This window comes from Gavialis gangeticus, unplaced genomic scaffold (genome assembly GCF_001723915.1).
Source record: "Gavialis gangeticus isolate Ggan-Ray unplaced genomic scaffold, GavGan_comp1, whole genome shotgun sequence".
NCBI classification, from domain to species: Eukaryota; Metazoa; Chordata; order Crocodylia; family Gavialidae; genus Gavialis; species Gavialis gangeticus.
This window is the reverse complement of record NW_017729026.1, coordinates 17,835,467-17,847,618: the sequence shown is the minus strand read 5'-3', so window position 1 is coordinate 17,847,618 and position 12,152 is coordinate 17,835,467. Positions and strand designations below refer to the sequence as shown.

Genomic DNA, 12,152 nt, shown 5'->3' with positions numbered 1-12,152 from the left:
ACACACACACACACACACACACACACACACACACACACACACACACACTTCAGACCTGGAATACATTTCCCACTTAGGAGTTTTGATTTTTCTTGTTTACATAAACAGTAACAGCAAGCCCTATGCTACAAGTAAAGTAACTTATGTGACCCTTTTTGTGCAAATATGCTTAGTTTCAGTTCTGCCCTAATGTGAAAAGTCCCCTTTTAAAGTTGCCACAACAGGTCCATTATAAATCAGAATTTCTAGGTATTTAAAAGCAAATGGCCCTAAAAAGCAAGTTCCCAGCTGAAACATAGTTTTGAGCTAAAAAAAAAAAAAAAGCTATCTTTAATGTAATGACTAGATGGTTTCAATAGTAAGGATGGAAGAAGGACCAATTTGTGATAATTCTTAATGCTCACAACAAAGCTGCTTCAGTCTGAGTAAATGATCTCTTTTTAAAAAAATACTGTGAAGCATTAATGTAAATACTAAATGGATTTTCACAGACCTGGGTTGAGTGTAGGTACAGGTATCAAGAAAAAAACCTGCTAAATAAAATTATGTAGCAGTTAGAAAAGATTGGCCAGAATTTTGTTAACTACTACATTTTTTTAAAACTATTTTGAAACACCAGACTGACAATTTCAAAGTCAAAACTGACATATTATCCACGGACTATTTCTTGCTGTCTAAAAATAATAATTTTGATGTTAAAGAAACTTAAGACTGCAACTGCTTTATCATAGATTTGCGCTCTCAGTCACAGCAACTGAGGTTATCAAGGGGACCTGTTATCAGCACTGTCCCATCAGCCATTATAATTACGCAAACATGCTGCATATTTACTCTCAAAACCTTTTCAGTTTTAATGATCTTAATTGTTGAAAACCAACTCAATATTTAATAATGATACAGTGTAAGAGCCAGCTCAGCATGGAAATGAGAACTCGTTTGCTGTGGTCCCGTCCCCCCCGAAAAACAAGTGAATGCAGTTGCCAGGCTAAGTTCTGCTCAGAGAGAGCACTACATTCCTTCAGGCTTGCAGAGGCTCTCCTGACTGCAGATCAAAACTCAGAGAATATTTTTCAGTTCCCATAAGTCTCTCCTTAAAAAAAAAAAGAAAGAAAAAAAAATCTCTCTCTGCAGGACTGGAGGAATCTAGGACCCCAAAGAGCATGCAAAATGTTACAGTCTTCACATAACATTCTGAGTTTGTGCAGCACTGACAGGATTGGGCCTTGATCCTGCATGAGGCCAAAACCCCTACAGCTCTTCCTTTCAAGTAAATGGTGGAGGAACTGTATAGAACTGGGCCCTTGATGTGCAGGCTGTACACATTTAAAATGGAGGTGATTAAAATGTCTCCCGTGTTACTGTTTCTGAGGGAGTGCTAGTCTTAAATTTTACACATCCTGGTGTTTGTGGGGGTGTGTTCCAGCTGTCATACAGTTAAACACCTTGTTTAAAGAACAGATGCATAAAAAAGATTTGATATCGGCTCATGACTGACCCACATGCACCTATAGATATTTTAAGCTTGTCTATTCATATGCTTGGGGTGGAGGGAACCAATCAACTGCAAATGAACATTAGTGATCAGTTACTGAAAATCACCCCTGGGGTCAAAGAGCACTACTGAGCGTGACTGCTTTCTACAACTGTCCCAAGTGCAGTTTCCATCACAATGACTTCTGCAGAATGATCTGGCTCCACCACTCATATTTCTATACCTATGGGTGCCTGACCCTGTCATGCCCACCTTTCAATACAACAGCAGAGTTCAGATCTCTATTATGTAACTGTGAGTACAGTAGTAACAACAATGCCTTTTTTCAACACTTTGCTTTGACTCCAGAAAACAATATAACCACATGAAGTTATTATAATAAGCCATGAGAGAGGAAACAAAATGTTACGTCTCTATAAGGAACGTTCTTCACAGCTTGGTCCTACGTTCAGTAGTTTGGAGAAACCAAGATGTTCTTGTAGTCTGTACTACTCTCTTCAAATGATTTTGCCCACTTCCCAGATTCAATATGCACGGTCCACTGAAAACTTCCAAGACACCCATGTGCAGCTCATATGCAACTTGCTATCTTCCAATATGGCTCCTCAATTGAAATGCAAAGAACTGTAACACAGCAGCATTTAATAATGTAGTCATTGCTGTCAGAGCAAAATGTTATCATTGGGTAATGCAGTTGTCTCCCATGTCCTGAGCATAACGGTCTGATATTGTTGTCCTTAATTCATCAATATCCTTTCGTAACTGACACACATCCAAGAGTTTCTTGGAAAGAGTTTCTGTGCTCTGGTAATGCTCACTCTCTTCAGCCGAACTGCTCATTGCTGTTGAAATACAGGACACAGGGTTAGCGCTTTCCACAGTAGACATTTGTGAAAACCTGCACAAGCTCAGTCAATTCTAAAAGGGCATGCCTGATTTTAATCCAATGACACCAGAATAAATCAAAACAGTGTTTGGTGCAATTCAAAGCAATTTTTGAATTTACTGTAGTTCTTTCAAAAAAGCATTAATGGGAAATCCTCATAGTCTACTTCATTCCACCTTGATAAGGGGCACTGGGAAAGCTGTGGCAGAACTTCCCAAGACCTGGTGGCAGACATACAGCCTAACACAAGATGGAGGGCTTGGCAAACTGAACCAGGCCAGCCTGGGAAAAGGGACAAAAGGCAGAATGTGGTGTCCCTGCAACTTGAGAACAAAGTAATCCCAAACAGCCCAAGGTAAAATTAAAGTTTATTCCCCTCTGTAAACATCCCAAATCAGATGCTAACGGGACGAATCCAAGATGGCTGTAGGAGTTCTTGCTACTATAGTGAGGTATAATTGGTACCTCTCACTGTCAGTGGAAGTCTGCTTAGTAGTCGGGCTATTTGGTCAGTTGTGATCAACACCAGTAAAACGGCAGTGTACACAGACAAAGAAGAAGTACACAAAACTGTAAAAGGTAACCCCAGTTGCAATGCTTTCCTGACATATGGCTTGAAGGCATACTCTTGAGATTCAGATCAGGTTTAAATTAAGTTTTAAGACTGAAAGAGGGTTATAGATTGCATATGTAATCAACAGTGCTGACTGTCTTTACAGAGCATCGGCTGCCTCTGAACCATCTGAACAGGTCCTTCCTGGACCCAGCTGGAAAGTAAGAGGGAGTATCTAATCTTGTCAATCAAATATAAATCCATCCACCATTCCAAGGGGCTGACTGAGAAAGACTAGGACTTTACCTATATCAATTCCTCTGCTGTGTGCACTTTACTCCATAAACATGGCTGGACTACAGTGGAGTACTGATGCAAATTAGTAAGATCCTAGAGTATCTTCTTTCCTGTCAGATCACTTCCTGTTGTGACCAATGTGATCTCTTAAAATTAGGTCAGAGTATCATCATCAATCAAATGAAAAGATCCCAGTATAATACCACCCTGCACAAGGAAGTGGTTTCGGAAAGGCTGTATGTAACACGTTATTTAATCACTAGTAGCGAAACCACACGGCTGAAAACATGTTCTCTGGGTTAGAAAAGACTGATGTCCTGAGTACTTTTGTTTACTGGGCGTAATCAGCTAAAACTGGGTGTATTTAATGCCAAAGGACTGGGCAAAACACACTGACTTGCCCTATTCGCAATGTAGTTTAAACTGGATACGGGTTCTTCCTTTTCTGTCCTACTCTATTGTATATGTTGTTATGAACAATCAAACAGCTGCTGAATTTCACTGCACATGAGGGAACACTGCCAATATGAAAGATGTGGGGACTGTTCACGATTTTATTTTAAGAGCTTTGGGATTCTTACAAGAGGCACCGCATGTGGTATGTAGTGGAGTCAAAGCTCAGCATGCAAATATGTAATACCTACAACCTCAGAGTAACTTAGAGGCAATACTTAAAACATGGAGCTAACTGCAAAGCCAAGACTACTTGAAAAAAATCCAGGGAGACTGCCATTTGATCTTCCATGAGAGGGGCAGAGGGCGTACGTCTGCATCAGACCAAATATGATTCCCTTACTATAGGCTGTGTTTTTTTAAAGTAAAATATAAATACTGCAAGATAACATCACTTACATCTGATTCCCAGCAATAAGGAAAGGTTAGGCTCCTTGCCCTGAGCTCTCTGGGTAAGAATACTGCACAGTGCTTTCAAGTCAAACAAACAATGGGACATTTCCTTGAACAACTGATCTGCCACTGGCATCTTTGCAGACACTGGCTGTCTGGACTCTTCCATATGGCATATCTGCTCACTCAAAGAGGCGTTCTCATCCAGGAGTCTTTGGTTCTTTATGAAAACAAATAAGGAAAAAGGCCATGTGATATTCTTTACTTTACATCTGCCCACATTTGTTGTAAGAGCTGAAGATTTCTGATATTCACTGTACAAATAAAACACCAGGCTTCTGTTTCAAGTGGAAAACAATACAAATAACAATGAATGAACTCAGAGAAATACCAACATCCATTAGCCAACAGGTTCAGGTCTTGCTCAGACTTTGGGGGAATAAAAAAAAAAGAAAGAAGGATATCACAGGAGTTTTTGGCCACTGCTCACCAAGTGCGAATGGCTAAAACTCCCAACCACATGATATCATTCCATCCTGGCAGTTTGTCATTACCTGGACTATTAGCTCTTCAGGGCAGAGACCATGTCTTTATTACATGTCTAACAGCAGTGGTGCTCAACCTCTGAACCACGGAACTGTCTCATCCAGTTTGCAGGGTTTCCCACAGGTCTAGAAATTTGGTGGCAGGGGTGTGGTAGCCAGACCAATAGCAATTAATGTGACCACTGCTCCCCAATCACCAAATTTTTCTGGACCCATGGGGAGCCCTGTGGTCCAGATGTCATGGTCCTGACAAGACAAATTATGTCAACATGCAGCTGTGTTGCCACCAGATCCAGCCAGCCCTGCACCACTCATTTGGTCCCTGGGGCCAGAGAGATTGAGCACCACTTTTATACAGCAACAGGCACAATGTGGCTTCAGTTAGGCCTTGAGGCCCTGCAGTAATATATTTTTCTTTTTAAAATAATATTGAAAAAGGCTTTTCAGTTTTTACTTACTTCAAGCAAAGTCTTATTTAACTGCTGTATATTCTTCTCTTTTTCTTCAAGCTCATTTGTGATCTTCTGAACTCTCAATTCATCTTGTAAAATCTTCTCTTCCATGGACTACAGTGAAAACAAGAATAATGGCCTTAATTCATATACCACAACATAATAATTGTTGTTGATTTGCTACTTTTGGATTCTTTTCCCCTTGTCTATTTATTTCCCACTTCCCTAGAGTCATTTAAATGAGTCAGTGCCAGCTTCTACAGCATTTCTGCCAAATACATTTAATAGAAATGGTGGATGGGCTCTTTTCTTCTTCCCATTTTGTGATTCAGTCTTAAGATCACGAATGACACAAGCTGATTCATATTTTTTTTTCTGGGACCTGAGAAAGGTTAAATAGGATTTCACTCAGATATGTAAGAGATCAAATAAGATCTGGACCATGAAATCTAAAATTACTGTACAATAACTTTTTTTCCAAACATCTTTACTTTACATCGGGGGCATCTTAAACGAACAGTAGCTTTATGACTAACAAGATGTGCTCTTTTCGCCTCTGTTGAGAATGCGACATCTCCGTCTACATTCTAGCTGTCAAGAAAGCAGTATTATATCTGGTGATTCTGCTGTCCAGTTCAGATTACAGGTTTCTGATAACTCCTGAAACAGTGCAGTGACACCTATTTAAAATGACTTGAAAACCTAAATGACTCTAATGTAAAAGTAGTTATTTTGAAAGAATCTTAATTAAACAACAACCAAAAGTAAAGCACATGGGGGTGCGTGCACACATGCATGTACATACACATGCACATGCCCCGGTATAAAAAAAAAAAATACTTTTGTGTTATTTTAGTTGAATCTAAATTATTACTTCAATTCCCAGTTATAAGCCAGTGATACATTTCTATGAATCTAGCGTTACTAAAGAAAAAAATGGAGCTTCTCAGATTTGAGTCCCATATTGACCAAAGAAATCAATAACCCTCAGGACACTGAGAAAGCTGCTCTTGGTTCTGTTAGAACCTCCCTCCCTCCCCCCACAAAGTCCTTTTGACAGCCGACTGCATAAATAAGGTATTTAACAGGCTTATTTTCCAGGCTGTACAAAGCAGTCAGAGGACAAATTTTACTTTTGATCAGGTAAAGACTTCTGACATATTGAAAGCTTACCTGACAGCAATTTCTTGAGAAATTCCTGCTGCTCCTTAATATTTATTTGTCTAGCTTTGTTTGTCTAATGTATATAATTGTACACCCATGTGATGATTAACACACATTTCTGTCAAATTCTGTATGCTTAAGTCAACAGGATTTAAAACAGTCCCTCATCTCTGTGTAAGGCTTTGCCTACATTACAAAGTTCTGCTGACAAGGCATAGCTGCATTGGCTAAGGGTGTGAAAAAGGTCATGTTTTCATAGCTGGCATAGTTTTGCTAGCAAAACCCCCTGTTTAGATATAGCTTCATTGGCAGAAATCGTCATTCATCAAAGCTGGTATAACTCTGGCAACAGAAAAAAATCATTCTGCTGTAGTCCCAATGCCTCACAGGGATGTGGAACTTATTAGTTTACATGCTGCATCAAGTCTTCAAAAGCAGTAAATAATTGCTAAGTGGTAAAATTGGGGATTCAGTCCATGTTTCATGTTGCCCTGCTATAACAGGTTTTTTGTTTTCAGGTAGAGGTGACTTCCAGGTTCCAGACTCACTACTTCACAAATTTCCACTTGGATATTTACTTTAAATCACCATGACCTTAGCTATCTTTACTGTCAATTAAATCCAGATTTATTTCAGCACCTGATGACTTTTATATTTATGTTTACATGCTCTGCAGTGTTATTTGGCTGAAATCCAAAAAGAGGAATATTAAACCATCTCACTATGAATATTAATAAAGCTGAGCTACTGATTATAGAAAGTCCTAACATTTTAAACTACAGACTCTTGTAAAGCTTCAAAAAGAGGAAATTTTCTTCATGTTGGAAATGCTATCACTCTCAAATCCACTAGCATGATATCACAGTGCACACAAAAGGTCTTCTCTATCCTTTGATCAGCACATTGATATGTAAAACCTGTTGCCCAATTTCAATTATGTAATGCAAATCCAATCCTATTTTGCTCAAGATGCAGCAGGAGTTTATAGCAATGTCACATGCTTTGGCACAGAAGAAAAGGGGTTAGGGACAACTGGATTCTAGCTTTCTAGACCAATGGAACTGAAGATCATGTTGAAAAACAATCCAACAACCAAGGCAGTTTTATAGATCACTACATCATACACAAGCCAATTTATGGAGCAACACTGCTTTAGAAGAATATTGATCCATTCTGATCCTATAGAACCATCCTCTAGAATGTAAGAGAGATTTTTCAAGCAGGTAGTGTTAGAGTGATGTAAGCCATGATGGTCCAGAAATTGTACAAAAGGCAAGGATTTCTTAGGGTGATAACTTTTACTGGACCGTTGATGTAGTTGGGATAAATTTAGACAGGCTATCGAATGGAAGGCATTCTTCTTTTGCATAATTTCTGCACCACTATAACTACCACTCTTATGCTACTGTAACATGGAAGATATCAAAATGTGCTGCTTGATGGAAAATCTACAACCTAAAAGAAACCAGACTACACACTGACATCTTCTTAAGCCTGTGCAGGCAACATAACATCCTCTCAAGGGAACTCATCACCTTTAGGGCTAGGGACAGAAATTACACATAAACCAGTAGAAGTGACCAAAAAACTGTTCAAATCTATAACACAAAAGAAGGTCAGTGTACATAAACAGCTTTCAAAATGGCTGAAACTGGTTTAAGGTAAACCTGGATGGATGTAGTATCACATTCCCTGAAAATCCTAACATAGTACAATTGTCTTTCATACTCTGTCTTAAGTCTGATTTCTAAAAGCCGAAGATGAGAATTTACTCTTGCTGGTGGACCAGTCACACTACAAGCTAATCAAAGGTTGCACTGACCAGTCACAATGGGCATGTCTACATGTGCATTAACATGCTTTAGTTAATGCACATTAAATCCAGTACCTCAATTGTGAGGTAGTAGGAAAATGGGCATTATTCTATCTTAATGTGCTTAATTAACTAAAAAGCAAGATTTTGAAGTGATGCTTAAGGTTCATTGGCCTATTTCAATGCACATTAGCTAGATAGCACAGGGTTTTTAGTGATGCTTTAATGTGCATTAAAATAGGTTAATGAGTATTAAAGCGCATGTGTAGATGTGCCCAATGACTGTATGTTTGAATTCATTGCTTTATTGACAAGCCAGCTCTGTATGCTAAAGATGCGACTGGGCAACACTATTTATAAAAACAGAACAGCTTATAACTAACTGCTATTAAATTTTACTCATTTGATTTCTAAAACTATATTCATCACTAGCTCCATATTCCTGTAACGAACCCTCTGGAAATAATTTCTGTGTTGCTCTGAATATAGTATCAGCCTTTTTGATTCATGAGTCATTGGCATTTATTAGGCATCACTAGAATTGAAAATCTGCATTAAATTTCCAATATTAATTGAGCGCCTCTAATCCTCCCCTGGATATAAGCTCCCTGTCTACCTGCACACTCGTAAACAAGCCCACAGGTTTTTTACCCTCAACAGAGGTTTCTTTCTCCTCCAGCTGTGCAATTCAATTTCACGCAGCAAATGCACAAAGTGAAATTTAGTGGTTAACCCTGTCAGTCACGATGAACAAAATAAAAATGGCTCCAGTGACAGGAGTCTCTCAGATAACACATGCATTGTATAATCTGACTTTTTTTTTATTGTTTTGCATGTACAAAATATTAATTTTGTCAGGGTCTAAATTAATCATTGGAACAGGGATTTTAAAACCTCTACCACTGTTTTCCAATTTCTGAAGATGGACTATACACAGTATGATATTTCTTCAAAAAACAACCATTAATTTCTCCCTGTTAAAAGACAAACAAACAAAATAAATCATATCACACTGAGATCAAAATTGTTATCTTGGGATTACAAATAAATAAGAAATTAACCCTGTCCAATATAATACTATTTGAAGTAGGATTTGTTTTTATTTCAACTAATAATCTTCAGAGACAAACACCAAAAAAGAAATATTTTGTCAGGGGGAGATGGCAGCATTGCAAAAGGGGTTTTGATGTTCTTCGGAATACAGAACTGAAAGAAAGAAATTATAAAGCATGCTTTTAAAATTGAGACTGAAGATAATAAGGAAATAAGATGTCTGGTGTAGTTTCAAATATCTTTTTTTTTTAAACCAGATTGTTCTTCTAAGTCAGTGATTCTCAATCAGGATGCTATAATATCTTTTGAAGGGTGCCGCAGAAAGTGTGAGGAAATAAAGCAAATAATGGCAGCCTCAGGCTCTCCCTGACTGGTTGCTCCCCACCTCACTGCTTAGTCCCTTTGCAAAGAGGGGACTGTAAGCACTGTAATATATAAATTAGTTTCTGAAACAGCATGCCGCTCAATTCACTAAAGTTGTAGAAGAGTGTCTTGTACCTAATGAATCCAGTGCATGAGAATGAACTCATACTGAAAACCTTATCAAAGACAAGAACCAACTACTTGTGGGGGCACAATTCTCACAAGATAGTCGGTCCCTCTCTGATCTCAGTTCTAGTCCTCAAAAGGAACTTACAAAACACCTTTCGTAGACGAGCCTATGAACTTCCCTTCATAAATCTACTGGATACAAAAAATAATGTAGTCAATATAGACATTGGATTTATGACACATCACAACCCACCTGACATCTGATTCACCATGTACCTGCCACACCTGATTTTTTACACTTTTCTTTCCCCGCTTCCTTCCCTCCCCACCTTTTCTACCCTTTGTCTTCCTAATTTACAGCTATTTACTTTTTCACAGGCAGCCTCTTTTCTACCTTGGAAAACTACTACAGTAGAAACACCCTTGCCTACCTTTGGCTTTTTTCCCCCTTTATTTTCCCTCTCCCTTCCCCTTCTTTACCTTTTGTTTTCCTAATTTCCACCTATTTACATTTTTAGTGACTTACTGTCACACAATTAGCTTCTTTCATTCCTTGGAATCTCAGAACAGCAGAGAACCCCTGTCCCTGAAGAAGTGTGATTGTGCCCAAAAACTTGCAAAGAACTTTTTTCTAACTACTCAGTTGGTCTGATAAAAGATATCACATTTAACCAAAAACCTTGCCTGCCTTGAATCTAATGAGAGGTGTCTTGATTTTAATATGGCTCTGTTCTAGGTTCTGGTAAGGAATCCTGTTCCTCTGCTGGTGATGTTTGTAACAGTTCACTAGTGATTTCCTATAACCTGGTTCTCCAACCTATCATAAGAAGGGAGTAAGAATTAGGGCTACACATAGACAGGCAGAAGAATCAAAATGAAACAATTCTTGAGGCTGGGGGTGAAACAAACGTGGACTATTTTAGGATCTACAGCTGGTTTGAGAGCTAGAAACACACACAAACACCTTATCCCCAGATGTGTTCAAGGATGCAGAGGGAATGGAGGGCCGGGGGAAGGGAGAACCACCTCAGGAAACAGAGCACTATTCTGTTCAAAGGGTGGTGTAGTTCTAACACAGGAATTTCACAGCCTGGCTCACTATGCAATACAAATGAGGCATATCAGACCCTAACTGCACAGTGAAACCTGCTCTACAAATCTACACAATACTGTGCCATGCTTCAGAAATCAAATTTAAATTAGACACAGGCAAAAAAAATCAGGAACAAGAAAGGCCAGGAAAAAAATTACATCATAATATTTGAAAAGAAATATTTGTAGAGATGTTACAATCTTGACTGCTTGGGGAAAATATGTGAGTTGTATAGTTCTGCTGGGAAGATCGTAAGCTATAGAGAGGGGAGAGGACACCTGGAAAAGTCTGTGGAATTCAATCTTCTTAAAGTTTTAGAATTCATGAAAGGTCCCAAGAACATCTGCACACTAAAGCATTCCCAACTTGATAAATGGTACTCTCCTAGGAATCCCAGAAGCTTAAATTATTGCTTTTGCTTTCCAGTACACCTATGTGTAGTGCTGTAAATGAATTTCCTCATGAGCTTTCCAACTGCTACATTTAATATACTGTAGTTTAAATACGTAAGGACATGGTTGTTTACCAAATATCAGGCTTCCCATACTTGGGAGAGAGGGGCATCAAAAGGGCATGTTCAGCATGAGGCAGTCCTGCTTCTCCTATAGGCAGAGAAAGCCCAGTCACAAAAGAACCAGTGTGCTCCCAATGAAGAAGGCAGAAGAGAAGAGACAGATGTTGTGAGCTTGTGCAAGAACATAACCTGCACAGGCCAAAGATCCTAGCCTCGTGACTCCTTGCCTACTTAGTCAGAAACCAGGCAAAGAATAGGATGGATTTACTAGCATGACTCTTGCCTCTGGTTACAGGGAAGACAGCCAGAGAAGAGGTGCCTTACTGACCCACACGGCTGTTCAAAGCCCATATACTTTAGCTCTGCTACCTGGAGAAATCCTCAGCTCCAAATTAGATCCACATGCTCCCTATAAAGTGCATGGAGAGTCAGACGTTTCAGAAAGGAATCCTCAGAAACCATCAGATAACCCAAACTAACCCTGCTTCCAACCACATGAGAAATGATCAGGGATCCAGCTTTTCTGTTTCCCATAGAAAAACAGAAAAAAACATGAATTTCCCCTTTTATTTGAAAAAAATGTGGATTCTTCATTTTAATGGGGAAATGTTTAGATTTTGCAGTTTTGCAAAGGGCTCTCTGCAAGCTAGCAGAGTTCCAGCCTGCAAGGGGCTCTGAAGAGCAGGAGGGGGGCAGTCAGGCAGGGGATGCCATGATGGCTGACAGGCAGCCTAGACAGCAGCTCCTGCAGGTAAGCCTGGTGGTGGGGCTGAGGGTGCTGCCTAACCAGGCAGTACATAAGGCCTGGGGCAGGAATGCGTGGCTGCAGGGCCGTGGCAGGGAGCAGGACAGAGCCACGGGCAGCTCGTCTAGTGGTCGGGGGCTGACTCCCTGCCACTATTTGGACTCCTGGTGCGGAGGGGGGGACGCAGAGGGTCACATTCCCCCCCCC

General features: G+C 39.6%; 1 protein-coding gene across 1 annotated transcript in view; it reads right to left on the bottom strand.

Moving 5' to 3' along the window:
- Window positions 1–24: 24 nt before the first annotated feature.
- The window catches only part of CEP85L (centrosomal protein 85 like), a gene marked incomplete at its 5' end in the record, with an annotated part of 222,373 nt that continues 210,245 nt past the window's right edge, over window positions 25–12,152 (bottom strand). Inside the window, 3 exons of the mRNA XM_019520218.1 lie at window positions 25–2,334; window positions 4,081–4,294; window positions 5,078–5,185. Of these exons, the coding sequence (XP_019375763.1) occupies window positions 2,171–2,334; window positions 4,081–4,294; window positions 5,078–5,185 (486 nt within the window). The remainder of the gene's footprint in view (window positions 2,335–4,080; window positions 4,295–5,077; window positions 5,186–12,152) is intronic.